This window comes from Cygnus olor, chromosome 23 (assembly GCF_009769625.2).
Source record: "Cygnus olor isolate bCygOlo1 chromosome 23, bCygOlo1.pri.v2, whole genome shotgun sequence".
In the NCBI taxonomy this organism is placed as follows: Eukaryota; Metazoa; Chordata; class Aves; order Anseriformes; family Anatidae; genus Cygnus; species Cygnus olor.
Genome location: NC_049191.1, coordinates 2,835,978 through 2,852,536, shown reverse-complemented (window position 1 = coordinate 2,852,536; position 16,559 = coordinate 2,835,978). Strand labels below are relative to the sequence as shown.

The window sequence follows — 16,559 nt, the reverse complement described above, 5'->3', positions numbered from 1 at the left end:
GACCCGGCACAGGCTTTCCACCACCCTGGCAGAGACACAGCCCTGCCCAGCCAACAGGAGCGAGAACAAGACCCAGAGACAAAAAGCCTCTTAAGCCATCACTGCTCCTCCGTACAAGCAGGTTGCTTCTGTCTGTCTCGCATCTTTGTTAAGACCTCGACCCGTCAGCTTAGCTTGCCTGGATTCACATCACGGCTAAATCCGCCCCTTCCAGTTGCTGATTGAGGCCACAATTATAAAATCACATTGATTTTACAGCTCTGGGGACTGTACCCAGTATTCACTCAGACACCCAAATATGAAGCACACATTAGGCAGAACACGACAGGTGTATCTTACATTAAAGCCCTACAGAAAACTCTTCCATTCCTTAAGCATCGCCCTTATTTTCCCATCCCACCCACTGCCACTCCTGCCTTGTGTCTGCACTAACCACCGCACAGAGCCCCCGAGGCTGCCCGGCCAGCCTGCAGGGGCAGAGAACAAACAAAAACTCAGCCTGGACACATGCTGCAAAGGGCCTGGTGTTTTTTACAGATGAAATTATCTTTCCTGTCCTTCAGGTATCCACATTAACGTAGTCAGGTTTTATTAATCTCTGATTCCAATGCGAGGTAACACCACCAATGCATCAGAACCAAAGTACATTTATTTCTTCTGTTTAAAGTGAGGTTTCTGAATTTAGTCAACACTGCAGAGGAAGGTGCTAAGGACACTCATCATTTCACTAGTGCCTGAAAAACGGAAAGAAACTGAAAGTTAAAGAGACCTTTGAAACCACAGCTGGCCTGTAAAAACACACTTTTCAAAAAGAGAGAGAAAAAAGGACTAGAATTGAGGGGTGATTAACCTAAGCAATAAGCACCCTGCCTTGAAGAGGAATTTAGGTTTAAAGCAAGGCAATGCCGTGGCACATGGCGTGTAGGCTGAGAGGGTCCTGAGCAGCCCCCGGGGTCTGGGGGAGAACCAGGGGGCTCAGGGAACTCTTCTTGGCCATGACTTGGTTAAGGAGCCACGCTCTTGTCCAAGTCTCCATGCTTATTGTGACAGGCAGCAACACAGCCCAGTAAAGCCACATGGAGGGGTTTGTTTGGTTTGATATTTAATTAATCTGGGAAATGCAAATATTGCAGGGAATAGCAGGCTGCTGCTTGCTTGCCGCAGCAGAGCAGGGGCATCACGTTTGTCTGCGGCAGGGCCAGCTGCCTCACGCTGCCATCCAAGCCCACAGCAGCTGTAGGAGAAGGATGACTTCTACTGGTGTGCTTTAACTACCCTTTCCAATAAGAGTTTTATATGGAAATAAAAGGAAACTCTATCTTTTTTTTTAAATCATCAAGGCCATAGCATCTTTATTGCTTCCTATCATTATCCATCAGAATCATTCCTCGGGCTCCTAACGGGCATTTGGCAGGGTTTATTGACGCAGTGTATTTTCCTTTTGCTGTTTTATTATTATTGCTGTTTGGAGATGAATTATCAGGGATGTCCCCTCTGACAAGCGTTCAATTACTGGTGCAGTGGGAGCGCTCGTGTGGGTTGCCATGCTCACTTGTCCTTTGCGCACAGGAAACAGGGGAGAGCAATTTAAGGCCCTGATGAGTGTCCCCCCACCCCACAGCGAGTCCTTGGTGAAATCACGGGAGAAATCCTGCGGCGGGTTTGGCGAAGCTGCTTGGCTGGCATCACACTCTCAGGGACACCCCCCAGGAGCACGAAGGTCCAGGAGGGTGCAGGGCAGTGACCACCCTCGTGCTCAGTGTCAGAGAAACCCTGGTGGAAAGCATGGTCCCAAAATGCTGAATGGTTCTGCTGCCTAGTGTTAGGCTGGTGAAGGGCTCATGCCAAGCCCACCGTGTCCCTGCAGAAGTTCTCTCATGGGCCAAGCCAGGTCCGTGTCCGTGGGTGTGCCAACACGGCCCCATGGGCTTGCCTGTGCGGCCCCACCACCTACGGCAAACAGGAAGCAGAAGCCAGCCTTTTCCTAGCTGCACTGGCAGACTTCGACTTCATGAAAAGAACTTTTGAGAAGCTATTTCTTCCCTGGCAATGCAGATTGAGTTACAGGAATAAACAGATCAATTAATTTAGGAGCAGCATCTAGGTTTCATGGCAAATCATGCCAGAAATCCTTCATATCTTGCAGGAGATGCTCTCTCGCTCTGAACAAATGCTGGGTTTAATGTGTCGTTTGGCGTACGGGTGTGAGAGTGTGTGGATGTGTGTACATATATATTCACTTGTACAGAAATGTTAAATCCTCAAGAGTAAGTATCTTCCGTCAGTGAAAATCAATTTATTTTTTCATACAGGCTGGAATTGAAAATCGTAAGCCTGAAAGTTACTTTCTTGCCAATTTCACTGATAAAAAAGCATATATGTCTTGGCAAGATGCCTTATATTGGCTCCTCTAAACTATTCCATTAATTTATTTGGGTGACTGGTCTTGAAGCATTGGTTATTAAAGACAGCTTCTGAGCTGTGACTCTAAAGAATGAGTTTGGAGGCGTTCTCGGTGCTCGTTGCATTTGCTGCATTCTGAGGGGCTGGTACTCAGCTTTTCCTACACGCGTTTCATTCAGCGCCAAGGCAGGGGCTGATTAAGATGCTGTCTCAAGGACCAGATTCGGACGTTATTTACCCTGGCCAAAACTCGGACGAGTCAGTGGGAGAGATGCAAGCAGGAGAGAGACACAGCCCCCTGGTGCAAACCCCGGAGGCACTGATTAACAGCTTTCAGCCACCGCCTCCGCTTATTAGCAATAATCTCCGTTATTCCCAGCGCTGGGGAGCTCACGATGGAACTGCTCTCGGGGGATTCATCTCAGAGCCACCCTGCGGGTCTTCTTCATCCACCCTGGGCAGCAAAGCGAGGATCCCATGGGGCAGGGAAGCCAGAGCATCCTGCAGGGGCTCTCTGCCTGCCACCACCTCACCTCCTTGTACACAGCCCACGGCAGCATGCGTTGCTTCCATCGAGAAGAAATGTGCACCTAGCCACCGCACCACAAATACCAGTTCAAAGCAGTAACAAACCCCAGAGAGGATTTTTTTTGGGTAGATGACAAGCCATAAAATTAGAGGTCCTGCAAAATAAAACGTCCAAAAAAAGCCCAGCGACATCAACGCAATTTATGTGCATTCCTTACTGACAATTAATTTACTGCTAATGAATTATTGTGCCTAATGAAGATGGCTTTGCCTATCTGAACGGTATGTTCCCAGTTGCCGTCATCCACGTTCCCATAAATAAACGGCCACCTCTGAAGTACGGTCGAAGAGCTGAGGAGGAAAGGGAGGAAGGAGCAACTTTTCTCCCTGATAAGCACAAAATGGATCGTGGCTGCAGCTTGCGGAAGGAGCTGGGAGCTGGAGCACCACACGCTCCCCGGGGTTGCTCGTGCAATTTTTGACTGACGACTGCTCTCACGATGACTGGCAATTGCTCCTAAATTGGACTTTTAACAAATAGCCAGGTCCATCAACCTGCTAGTCCTGCGCCGAGAATTACAGCTGGCGGATCTGTACTTGGGAAAGGAGCACTTTTACCTCCCATTAGCCAAGTTAAAGAAACGAATGGGAAATAAATTCCTGGTGAGGAGGCGGTGGCAGGTTTCAGACAATGGGTAGAGCCTGCATCGCCTCGCCTTCTCCTCGGGTTCAACATGCCCTTGCCAACACCAGCAACCTCGTCCTTCTCTCTGGGAAAGATGAGGCCACGGCAAGCAGTGGCGCCTGCTGCAGGGAGACACAAGGCCACGACGAGGACGGGAATTGCTAGTGCAGGGTGTGCTTGCCGCTGGCTCCGCGGTGCCGCGAGCAGCTCTCGCTGTAGGGAGGCTCCTGCCCCAGCCCACGCACCCTGAGCAGTGCTGGAGCCGCAAAAGCAGCGCTCGTCTTGGCATCCTGGAACACAATTAAGTCCTTGGAGCAGGTCAAAGGGAGTGAGTTAAGATGAGAAAAGTGTTTTTTCTGTTCCAGGGAGCCCTGTCTCATGTAATTTAAGTTGCCTGAAGAGCTACAATGCCTCATGCAAGTCCTATTAGCTTCACTAAATGCAGCCTATTGATTTTTTGCCAGTTTATTTTGCTCTGTGCTTTAAACTGGGAGAACACTGATGTTGTTTAAGAGCCCTGTGTCAACACCCGAGGAGCATTAAACGCAGGAAGAGAAAGAGCAAAAGGGAGAGCCAGTGAACCCAGAGGCCTCTGATCCGAACTATATAAATGTTAAACAAGTCGTTATCAGCAAGTTGAGTACGCTATTCATTTCAATTACCCATCGTAATGCACAGATATTTAATAATCCTTTTGGAGGCTACATTTCTTGCTGCTCTTTGAGGCTTGATAGATGCCACAAATCTACCTTACAGGCACTGGACCAGATTTTCGAGTGAGGGAGATTATCCTGCCTCTTGAATGCAGTTTGCTCCAGAGCTGCAGGTTCATCAAGTGGATTATAGCAAGTATGAATTTCAACCAGCGAGAAACGGGTCCATAATAGTACGTTTGTTAAACACACTGAGAAAAGGAGATGGATAGGCAAAGCATTTGGAATATATCAAGCATGATGAGGGACTATTTTGGTTAGTTAATTTACCCTTATTTCTAGTGTTTTATCAAAATAACCTATGCTGGCACATTTTGGATCATATTGAAAAAACAAGGGGGAGCAGTGACAGCAGCAATTGGGATGGGCCAGGGCTCCACGTCCTGCTTCTTTATGGAAGGCCACAGACCTGACAAAGGGAGAAACAACGGCTAGAACAAAGTGCAGCTTCTGCCACAGCGACTCCTGCAGCTGCAGGTGAGCCGCTAGCCTCAGTCACAGCAAAGCAGAGACTTACCGGCAGCTTCAGGCTCCTGCTAAGGGCTGTTGTGGGTGTTTTGGCTGACTAAGCTGGCCTCTAAAAACTAAGAAGGCAAAGATAAATCTAGGAAAAATAAGAAAGTAGGTAAAAAGAACAGCACCTAAGGGAGCAGGCAGCACAGCATGACCACCAGCCTCACTATCCAAGTGCTCTTCCCGAGCCCAGCCAGCCGTGCAGAGCTGCGTTCTCCCACTGACCGCAGCAGGAGGCACTTTGCAAGAAAGCTAACGTGCCTCTTCCAGGGCAGGTGAAGTCTTCAGCAACAGCCTACACAGGGACAATCCAGAAGGTGGCCATAGATAAATGCTACATGCAAAGTGTTATGGAAAGATACAAAATAACCATATTCTCACCCAACACATTTCTAGGAGAAAAAAACATTCATATGAGCAGCAAGCTAGACAACACATTCCCCCTTTTCTAACACAATGCCTACTGATAGTGGAAGAATATCCACGTTTATTTTTAGCCGTAAGACAATCTTCTTGAATATTTCTAAGCCTCTGTTTATGTGGATATGTTAAATTTGTTTGGCAGTTGCACATATCTCAGAGGAGATGTGTTTCCTTGTGATGCTTGGGGAAAGACAAAAATATAATAGAGTGTGTGAGAGGGAGAAAAACATGCCCTCTGAAACGTTCCCTGTCTTCTCTCATTGTGCAGAAACATTACAGGATAAACAAAATTCTGGTTAGGAAACTAATACATTCAAGCAGATATACTGATAGCCTGTCACACCAGCAGTTCTGCAGGGCATCACGGTAGGGCCTTGCTGAAGCAGAGGAATAGTTCAGTTACACCTACAGCTCCTGGTCTGCAGCGCAGTGACTCTTTTTTGCTGAGCATTTATTTGCATAAGGTGAAGTGTGCTGGAATCTGTCTCTTTTAATGGCAATTTGATGCCACACAATAGTGGGCAGAAAACTTAAGAGATATTTAAGACATGGCAAACTGGCAATAGTCCCATTAGGGAGCCTGTTCTCAAACTGGAATTTATCTATTTATTGTAAAAACACCGTTTTTTTTGCAGTGAATAGGCTATTAATTCGTATTTTGGGGATGGGGGGTATTGTTTTTCCAGAAATCCAAAATTTCCACATTTGAAAAAATGTGGGCCTTCATGAGCAGCAAACCCACGGCACTGGTTAAAAGCAACGAGGAAGGCATCCAGCGAACCCTCACGGCCGACTACGCCCTGCTGATGGAGTCGACCACCATCGAGTACATCACCCAGAGGAACTGCAACCTGACTCAGATCGGGGGGCTCATTGACTCCAAAGGCTACGGCATTGGGACTCCCATGGGTAAGGGGCACTGGGGGGTTCTGTAGGTAGCCCAGGAGGGGGGCTGGTCACCAGACATACGACAGATGGGATCACATAACCCACTCCTAACTGTCCATTTCCAAATACCAAAGCTTACGCTGTCTGCCAGCTGAAGGGAGGTCTGAACAGCCCTCCCAACAGATGCAGTCCCTACTTGGTGTAGTTTTTGTCTGACTTTCCCATCTGTGTGTAATGGCATTCCCCCTCCCCAGGCTCCCCGTACCGGGACAAGATCACCATCGCCATCCTCCAGCTCCAGGAGGAGGACAAGCTGCACGTGATGAAGGAGAAGTGGTGGCGGGGCAACGGCTGCCCTGAGGATGAGAACAAGGAGGCCAGCGCTCTGGGCATCCAAAACATCGGTGGGATTTTCATCGTTTTGGCAGCAGGCCTGGTGCTCTCAGTCTTTGTGGCCATGGTGGAGTTCATCTACAAGCTGCGCAAAACGGCAGAGCGTGAGCAGGTACCGATCCCCTCCGTTTCCCTGCACCACCACTAGCCCAGCACTGAGGGTTTTGCACAGCGACCTCGGGGACGGGCAGGGAGATGGGCAGAGGGACTCTGACCTTGGCACAGAGCCTGGAGCCCCCTCCCCATGCCCACACCCCACGAGTGCCATTCCCCAAGGCTCGCTGCCCGCCCCGCCTGCAGAGGCCAGTTAGTGCTGGTGGAAAAGACAACTGGTTTTATGGTTTTCCCTCTTCCCTGCGTGTCATGGTACAGTAACTGGAGAGTGCATTCACGTGCACGACCAGAAAGCAAAGCAAACTGGACTGGATAGGTAAAGGAAACCTGCCCCCTAGCAAGCTCACAGGATTCGCTAGCCCTGACTCACAAACCCACCAGACCCCGGCAGCCAGCCAGCAGGGACCACCCAGAGCACCGGCACTCCAACACTCACCTCCCGCTCTGCCTTTCTGCACGGTTTAGCATGTCTAAGGCGCAGCTCTTCCCAAAGCAGAGAGGGTCAACTAGAGGCCCACTAACGTCCCACCAAGCAGAGCTGATGCCTTAAATGCAGCCCAAACCTTGCGATTGCCCACTGCAGAGCCTAGTTTCAGCAGCCTCCTGCTCAGGCAGAGGCAAGTGGCATGTTCTGGGGTGGTAATGGTGCTTTTTGGGGTGGTAACGGTGCTTTTTGTCCAGTAATGGTGCTTTCTGTCCCCGCTTCTCCCCAGCGCTCCTTCTGCAGCGCCATGGCCGACGAGATCCGGCTCTCGCTCACCTGCCAGCGGCGGGTCAAGCACAAGCCCCAGCCCCCCGTCATGGTGAAGACGGACGCCGTGATCAACATGCACACCTTCAATGACCGACGGCTGCCAGGGAAGGACAACATGACCTGCAACACTGGATTGACGCCCGTGTTTCCCTAGGGAATGGGACCTGGGGGGTGGGAGGGAAGGAATCGCGTCAGTCAAAGCTGAATGCACTCTTAACTAGGGAAGAAAGGATTAAAAAAAAAAGCGAAAAAAAAAGCGAAAAAAAAAAGCTTGGTTTGGTTCATTTCAAGATCAAGGCCTTTAAAACACAGCTGCATCAATCACCGGCACAGAAGCACCAACTGCAAAGCATGGACTGTAACATGGGTCTTGGGGCTTTTCCGTTTCATTTTTGTTATTTTCCGTTCCTTATTTTTTTACAGCTTAGATCCTACAGGCCTCATGGAGTCCAAACACACTACCATCCAGGAGTCTGATGTTTACATACCGAAAACACACGGAGGCAAAAACGAATTGAGCCAAACTGACCCTCGGTGGGTAACGAGGAGCCCCTGAGCAAGGCTTCTTTAGCATGGCAATAAAAAGAAACACTTTGCCCCTCCAGGTGTGGAGTGAGCAACGGTCAGAGTGAGCACCCATCCCAAAGTGACGGACACAACACATTTAGGACACGCTGGCCAGGAACGAGGAAAGTGCCTGCAAAGCTCTGCGATGCTCCAGGCTGCGCCCTACAACGACGCAGCTCGTGGTGGCTCTTTGCTCCCCAGCCGTGCTGGCTGGCGTCACCACAGCACGAAGTCCACGCGGGGGCCTGGAGGGAGAAGGCAACAGAAATGCTCATCAGTAGACCTGAGACAGCTGACCCCGAAGGCGAGAGCAAGCTCGAGTGACCGGAGTCCTGGCCAAGAACGGGACCGCGTGCATGGGGACTGTGCCACCTCTGAGTGCAAGCGCCCCAACGCCAGCCCACGGTGACACTGCGGCTCCGTCGCGCTCACACTCAGACCAGGAGAGGACACTACGCATGGTTTAGGACTAAATGCTACACGTGGCACCAGAGACCTGAGAGGCAAAGCCTCAGCCTGCAGGGCCGGGGCTGGCCTGGGACAAACAGCACTGTGTGAGCCAAACCTGACACCCCCTCGCCCTGCCCGGTGACCCGCAGCCCCGCCGGCAGCATCTCCATGCCATTTACACAAACACGCTAACATCTTTCGAAGAAATCTTCCCCGGACTGTATTCTTATTTTCAGGCTGCTCAATCCAGGAGGCTGGTCCTGCGGATCATCTTGTCAGAATTACCAAAGACCCCTCTGCTGACCGAACGCACCGCTCGAGTGACGCCGCGCCGCTCCGTCCCTCTGCGGATGAATTTCTCCCCGGCCATCTGCTAAACAAAACCAACAGAAACGGCCCTGCCCATGGAAACCCAGAACATCCCGAGGAGTACTGCAAGGTGCTTAAAAGCTCTGGTTAAAAAACACAGGCGTTGATGAGAAGAGCAACCTCTTTCCCTGGCAGACGTGACGGAGCCCTGCTGCTGGACACCCCCACTCCCCGAGCCACGAGGCTTTCCGCAGGGTTTGTTTGGGCCCAAAGGGACAAACCTGCTGCAGCCCAGTTAAAAGGTTTTTCCCACCTGTTTCTTTCTCAGTCTCAGTTATATGAAGGTTATCTTTGGAGCTGATTAGAATTAGCAAATTAGCTGAAGGGGAGATTTCTGCTTTCCCCCCCCATCACAGACCATAATTTGTCCTTATTTTGTCTTTCCATGATGTAAAGAAGCAACACAGTGACCCGAAACAAAAAAGCTAGATTTGTCATATTTTGACTCACGTAAAGATATGCAATGAATTTACATTTATTTTCACCTTTTCATAGAAACCATGAAAAATCAGAGTTGAAAGCTGCCAACTCAATGCGCATCATCATCTTCACAGTTTGCTGACCAAACACCTACAGCTGAGGACGGACTGGGAAATGTGGCTGTTTCCCAAAGCTAATGACGTATTTTCTGTACTTCTTTGCCAATCCTTAGGCTTGTCGGAGCAGTAGAGGTTATGTTGTCTTTGCAGATTCCTAAGCTCTTAGAAAGGGATTTTTACAATCACACCACAGATAAAAACAAAGCCTAAAACTGGCTTTAAATGTCCTGAGAGTAAAATACCACCAAAAACCATTTTGCTTCCTGGCAGATTTTTTTTACATAAGTAAATATCACTAACGCCATAAACACCCTTCGTTCATCCCTGACGCCAGTTCGATCTCACTTTACTCACCAACATCCCAGAGCGCCAGGTGAGCAGCCGGAATCAGTAGTGCTATCCGCCAGCAAGACAAAGCCTTGCAGGTTAACCTGCTCTCTTCCCTCTCCTCTGACCCTAAATCAGCACTTCATGCGTCTCTGTTACGGTTTTATGTTTAAGACCTCGGTCACTAAAGGCTTTGACACAGGGAACCGCCGGCACCGCCAGGCAGGGGGCTGCTGGGACCGGCCCCGTGGCACCGCTCACGCGTGCTCCCCGCCAGCTCCGCTCACCGGGACGGTTCCTGACCTCGTCCTCCTGCGGTGCCCCCAGGGCCATGCGATCACTGCGCTGCTGAACCAGCCCGGCGGCTTCACCCAGCGCGAGCGACGCGGCAGCCTTCTGCAGAGAGCAGCAATGAGCCTGACAGCGAGCAGCAGCGGCCAAGCGGCCTCGAAGGGGCAGATGTGATGCTGAAGCCCCGAAGCCTTTCGCAAGCTGGTCTGTGCCCCTTTTGTGACCGCTGGCGACTCCTGTCCTGGAACCATCCGACTTCCAGCTTTCCTGAAAGCAGTTTCTTTCTTGGCGTGGTGGGCAGAGGGACTGGAAAAGCGAGGAGGGAAGACAAAAAGCAGGTCTGGGCTATTAAACTGTGTCTAAACTGCTGCCATGTCTGTTCACTGTCCCTTACCGCTGCTTTTTCCTCCCGGGTCTCCTGTGAGCCAGAGCAGGGACGCAGAGGGTAGCTTCCTTTGGGGTTGCTTTTCCCTTTAGACTTAACCAATAATGAGCATTGGGTACAAACGGCGAGCCTACAAATCCACAAAGAAGGTGAATATGCAAAGGGAAGCAGCTCCAGCTCCGGGCAAGTGCTGTCCCCTGTGGGGCAGGTGATGTGGGGAGCAGGATTCGGCCGGCTGCAGGCACTGGCGGTCTCTGGGAGGTCCCGCAGGGGGACCCACAGCTCCTGAGCGGTGTACGGGGGGAGCCTTCCTGCAGCACGCGCGAGCAAACTGGGACGAGACCCAGCCCCAGGGCTGGCTGGGCGCTGGCGTGGGAAGCCCTTTGCTGTCCGTACCTTTCTTTGACATGTTTCTCAAAAAAAAAAAAGCAAGAAAAGAACAAAAAGAAGAAAAAAAAAAAAAAACAGAAAAGAGTTGGATAAAAAAAGGAAAAAAACTGGTCTCCGTGATATTCAGGGGATTTTCCTTTGTGGACATGCAGAATTTCTATGAATATAGTTTTTTGTAAACATTTTGTAACAATTTTGGTTTCATAGTAACTGTGTTACTTGCTGATCATTCTAGGCTGATGTAAATAAAATTTCCAAAAAAAAAGAAAAAATTCTGATTATTTTCCTTTTTAAGACACTGTGATATATCAAAGTGCACAGTTTGCTGTATGAAGTAATATGGTTTTAAATTTTAAATAAAAATTCATTTCTAGAAAACGATGAAGCTCGTGCCTGTTTCTGCTCAACACCTCCCTCTTCCCTGGTTGAAATCTGGTCCCTAAAACCAAGCCGGTTAACGACATCCCCATCTCTCCTGGTGACCAGCCATAAAAACCCAGCGGGAAAAGACCCGATTCAGGACCAAACGCAACCATCCCGGGAGAAGAGCTGCTGCTGCCGCTCGCCGGAGGGTACTTGTGCTGGTTTAGAGGCGATGAGGACTGGCTCGGTCAGCGGAGAGGAGCACGAAGATCGCCCTCTGCTTCCCCTTCGACATGCAGGAGGGTACGAGGCTCCTGCTGCCCGCGGGTACCCGAGGAGCCTGGCAGCAGCCAAAGGAGTCGGTCCGGCCGTTCCCCGAAGAGCCACCTGCAGAAGTGCTCCCCTGGAGTGTCTCGCCCGAGGCTCCGTGGGTTTATTCCTCATTCCGGAGGGGCACCTGAGCCTGAGAGCCCCTACAAGCCTGCAGGATCCCAGCAGGCTTCAAGGTTAGTAGAACAACTGCTCACCTGTTTTCCCTCTTGCTTTAAGTCAAAAATCTTATTAGCTTGATAAAAGCTGAAAGCACTCTGAAGTCTAGCATTTATTAGTCTGAAATCTCTAAGATTCTGCTTTATTATATTGAGACGGGAAGAAAAAATTCGCCGTTTCCAAGATGGGAAGTAGGAGAGAGCTGAGCTGTGCAGTTCAAGGAGAACACAAGCAAATAACCCATACAAACAGAGACAGAGCCTCAAGCTCGTGAGCTCTCCCTTCATTCACTGCAAGAGACAGGCGCTGCCCCAGAGATGCACTTTGGGTAGGATTTAGGCATTCTTGCCACTGTGGTTGTGCACTTATTAAATAATCCCGAAAAGCTACCATTTCCCATCCCCTGTTTAAAATAATCCCTTCCCATTTCAATTATTTTTAAGGGTCACCCTCATAAATCTTTCTCATCTCATTCACTCGTGCGCCCTGGAAAGCTGCAGCTTTGCCATTCCTGCCGAAGAGGGACTCTCAGACCAGAGCCGAGTTTCTCTTTTGTGTTCTGAACCCTGATCAATATGCACAGAATATGTGAAAAAGAAGAAGGGGAAAAAAGGTAAAAGCAACCGCTGCCTTTGCAAAGCATCTTCAACACCGCTTAGCATGGGAGACCTGCTTCTGGGAGCGAAATCCCTTCCACGTGAGCGAGGAACCGGCCGGTGCCATGCGCTGGGGACGGCGCGGGGCAGGCCAGGGCCCCACACCGCAAACCCCGTCTGCGCTGCCAGCCCTGGGAATTGTCAACACAAATCGTTACGCCGGGAACGCCAGGCTGCAATTAACCTTGTCAGTCAGCGGATCACCCTCCGCTGCCTGTGCACCACCACCTCAAAGCTGCCAATCATGCTGTCCATGAATAATTAATCAGACAACAGATTGCACTCGTAGGAAAGGCGATCCGTTCCCTTTGAGCACCAATTAGTCCCGCTGGGCAAAAGAGGGAGAAAATAGCGGAACAGCAGGAGAGGCTTCTCTGCCCAGTCCCCTCGCCTCCCTGTTTTCTACAGGCACCTTGAAACAGTTCAGATTTTCAGCTCAGCGGAGAAAACAGTTTTTAACCTGTAGTTGTCTCAGCAAAACCCCATTTTAAGGCTGTAACTGTACCTCTGCAGTGCTTTCACTGCTGTACCTCCGCAGTGCTTTCCTGATCCTGGGTTTCAGAGCTCTGATCCCCCCGGTGTGCCGGCAGCAGGAACGCACGGCCACTGCTCTGTCGTGCTCCCATGAAGGACTCAGTCAAGTCTGGACTTAAACGTTGTTGTGAACCAAACACACCTGATCTCCTGAATGAAGGTCTGGGGATGGAACCAAGAACATGAGAACACGATCACAACGTGACCCCCAGTGGAAGGGAACGGGGGATCACTACATGAAGGAAGGGGGCACGTGGCAGAGAGCAGGGCTAGATGAATTGTTACCAAGAAGACCTCAAGTGTGCTGCAGAAAGATTTCAGGCACGGACCATGCCATCCTTTTAAGGCTTTTCACCCTTGAGCTCTAGTTAGCTTATTTGCACCCTCCCCTGCTGCCTGGAATTTCCTTCCATTTTCCACACACGTGCTGTTTGTTCACATCGTGGCTTATATTCCACTAACACGTTTATCCTTCTCCCTGCGCTTTGTTGGATGCACCGTTCCCTGCTTCTTCATGGCAAAGCGCTGCACTTCAGCAGGGAATTTTGTTTGGGGAAGCCCAGGCTGCTGTGACACCGCTGTCACTGCAGGTGTTGTTACCCATGCAGACTTGTGCCATTTTCACGGAGCTGGTGGCAGCCCCTGTGTCCCCCAGTGGCTGTGGGTGCCGAGGAACCAGCCCATGGGGAATCTGCTGCAGCGAGAGTCTGCAGGGCTAAGGGCAGGATCAGGGCCTGACACAGGCATTCCCTGAGCCAGAAAAACAGCTGAGAAAATAAAAGTGTTGCTTTGGAGGAGACTTCAAGTTGTAGGAAGGGCCTGGGTTTTATTCCAAGTATTTCACTCGCACTGCTCTCTTCTTGTGGCCTAGCTGAAACTGCTCTGAGAGACATAATTAAAGTGTTTAAGAAGCATCTGTCATTATTAAAACAAAGTTGCTTTGCAATTTTACTATTTCACTGCAGTTTCATTATCTTATGTAAATGAGCTGTCTCTTCCCTTCTGCAGCGTGGGCTGCAGCGGGATAGAAGCCCCAGTGAGACAATTTATTACCAGCCTCTCACTCTTGAGATTATCAATTGCAAATGAAGGAGCATAAATACGTCTTCTTTAGCTGCTTATGCCACATTAACGAATATGCTCCAAGCTAATGGCTTTGCCACTCTTTGTCTGCTCAGACGGGAGCACAGGGGGAGGAGTCCTTTGGATCACGGAGGCTTTAGAGAGGCTTGAGGAGCTTGGTGTTAGCAGTAGGTTGTTGCAAGCCATCCTGCAGACTGTGGTGCAGTCACACGAGGTAACGCAGGTGGATTGGTTTGTCCTTTGGGTGAATTCTGGTCCTCTTGATGCACTGCAATGTGATCGCACCCCAAAGCCCTGCTGCGTTTCCAGCAGTACAGCTCGTTCATACATACGCATCGAAATCCCCATTTTGCCTTGGTGCCCTGGTGTTTCCAGGGTGCAAAATCCACGTATGTACATCTCTAGAAGAACACAAACCTGCCTACTTCACAGATCCTTGCGACGTTACCCAGGGAGAGGTGGCAGGATTTGGCTCAGACCGATACAGCCCGGCTGTCACCTGCCCTCCCGCTTACAAACAGCCTCCGCTCGTCATGGGTACCTCCAGCCTCACCTGCGCAGCCAGGTGCTCAGCCCGCCAGCACCCTGGGCTCTGGCACCAAACCCCCGGCAGCCCCAGCCCTCAGCGATCACCAAAGAATATCAGCAAAGAGGCAATTAGCTAAGTAGACCGGCCGCAGACATCCAGGCTGAAGGCTGCAATCAGTACGTGATCTGATGGGCTGCCAGGCCCAGGCTTTCCGCTTGCTGTGACGGGGATGTCCCCGTGCCCAGCTCCTCAGCACCACAGCCGCTGTGGGCCTCCTCTCAGGGCCCCAGAGCGCCAGCGATGCCCAAGGTACGTTTCCTTCAGAGTCTCTCTAGCAGGCAGAAATGGTGGCTAAAGCTGCGCCATCCAAACCTGGCAGCTGGCACGCAAACATCCATCAGAAGTGGGTAATTGATGCTGTCTAGGGCCAGTTTATTGCAATCAATACCGAGCTCTCTTTACATCGGCATTCACCACAGCCCTCTTGTGCTGCAGAGGGTTAGAAAATGTTATTATCCAGACAAACCCCTAATTCCAACAAATTCGATTACCCAGGCAAATGAAAATAACACAAACAAAACCATCTGAGATTCTGATGGCTGAATTGCTTGTTGGGGGCTTTATTTATTTATTTCTAACGGGATTTACAGTGCACGCCATGGGCACGTCGGGTTGAAAAGCAGTATGGAGCTGGCTGCCCTTTGGCATCAGCTTTCCCAAACACAAAGCAGTGATTATCCTAAACATCGTAGTCCAAATGGGTTTTCAGAGGGCCTGGCCCTTCCAGACTGATTGAGTGAGGCTTTCGCCCCCTCTATTCTCCTTCAGCCCCATCTGCAGACAACAGGCACGTTCTGCGAGCTCCAGGCACCCTACTTGGATCTAAAGAACCACTTAAATGGCCGTGAATTGTAAATATGAGACTTGGAAACCTTCTGAATTTGTTCTTACTCCCTCTACGCTTTCTGCAGTGGATGCTGATGGCCAGGAAGGTCTGGTAAACAAATTTACCATCCCAAACGTTTTCTAGAGCAGCGCGATTCAGGAGGGTGCTGCAGAATGGTCCCGGCAAGTGAAGCTGGAATTTTTACGCCGCTCAGAGTCAAGGTTGGGTGAGACAGTCTGGCCTCAGCCACCAACAGACATGTGCCAGGTGATTTCTGTATTCAAGCATGAGAACCAAAATTTCAATTTTCACACCCCTGAAAGCTGTCACGGTGCGCCTTCAAAAAGAGCTACCAAGCAAGGATGATTGGTGAAGTAAACAACAAAGCTGGGTGGAAAGGGCAATGTTATTGTTTTTCACGGAGAAAAAAAATAAAATCATTTTCATTACAAAGCCTCCAATAAAAATTTAAAACCAACCTAAAATTGTTTAGATTTTCTCAAAACACTGGGGTGAGAGAAATCCGCCCTCCATGCCCAGGAGCGGGAATGGTGGCACGGCCACGGCCGGTCACTGGCACAGGGCCCCTGCCGCACAGCCACAGCGCCCGTCCTGCCCCGCACACGGTGGTCACGCTTTGCTGTGACCCTTTTCAACACGGGATCAGCTCCCGGCACGCCAGCACTTCCCAGGAGTTAGCATGCTACCTCCCACACAAAAAAAAATCCCAGAAAAAAAATCCCAGAAGACTAAACTTAACATAAACCTTGTGCGAATGGGGTGCTGAGCGCCAGGCGAGGCGCAGTGCCCGTGCTCTGGCTTGGGCTCCCCGTTGGGACCAGTGCAGCTCGCACTGCAGCTCACATTCCCAGGGCCCCAAACCAAGCCAGGTGCTTCTGGCTTCTACATCACAGCAGGATGTTGCCCACCCTTGACTGCAGGTAGAAATAAGTGTAAGTCACTTAAGAGCAACTAAACGGTGCAGCCAGTTCTGCTAGTAATGTTAAGAAAAGCCAGCTGTCCCCATCGCGAATGAAAATCAGCAGCAAATTGGGAGGCAAGGAGATTCGTAATACAGGCTGAAGCAAAACAAAAATTGTTCTCTGCTCTTTCACTTTCCTCCTTTTTCTTCCTTTCCTCCCTTCATTGCCTTCAGAGCAGTCGAGAAACAGGAAAACCAGACACACGAAAGAATAATTTTGCACTAGGCCACTGCAGTCACTCAGCATTTCTGTCGGGCTAACTAACCCTCGGCGCTCTCGTTCCAGAAGTCAGGACTTTGCCCAC

The 16,559-nt window shown here is 50.4% G+C and overlaps 1 protein-coding gene and 1 long non-coding RNA gene across 2 annotated transcripts in view; one reads left to right on the top strand and one right to left on the bottom strand.

The window, feature by feature from the left end:
• GRIK3 (glutamate ionotropic receptor kainate type subunit 3) overlaps positions 1-11,066 on the top strand; it is a 110,960-nt gene extending 99,894 nt beyond the window's left edge. The window contains exons 14-16 of the mRNA XM_040534833.1: positions 5,952-6,174; positions 6,408-6,658; positions 7,374-11,066. Coding sequence (XP_040390767.1) covers positions 5,952-6,174; positions 6,408-6,658; positions 7,374-7,568 — 669 coding nt within the window. The 3' untranslated portion in view covers positions 7,569-11,066. The remainder of the gene's footprint in view (positions 1-5,951; positions 6,175-6,407; positions 6,659-7,373) is intronic.
• On the bottom strand, positions 3-7,307 carry LOC121058816. The gene is made up of 3 exons (XR_005814365.1): positions 6,419-7,307; positions 4,847-4,933; positions 3-4,738 (listed from the first exon to the last, which is right to left on the bottom strand). It is a non-coding gene; the product is annotated as an uncharacterized LOC121058816 (long non-coding RNA).
• Positions 11,067-16,559: the final 5,493 nt, after the last annotated feature.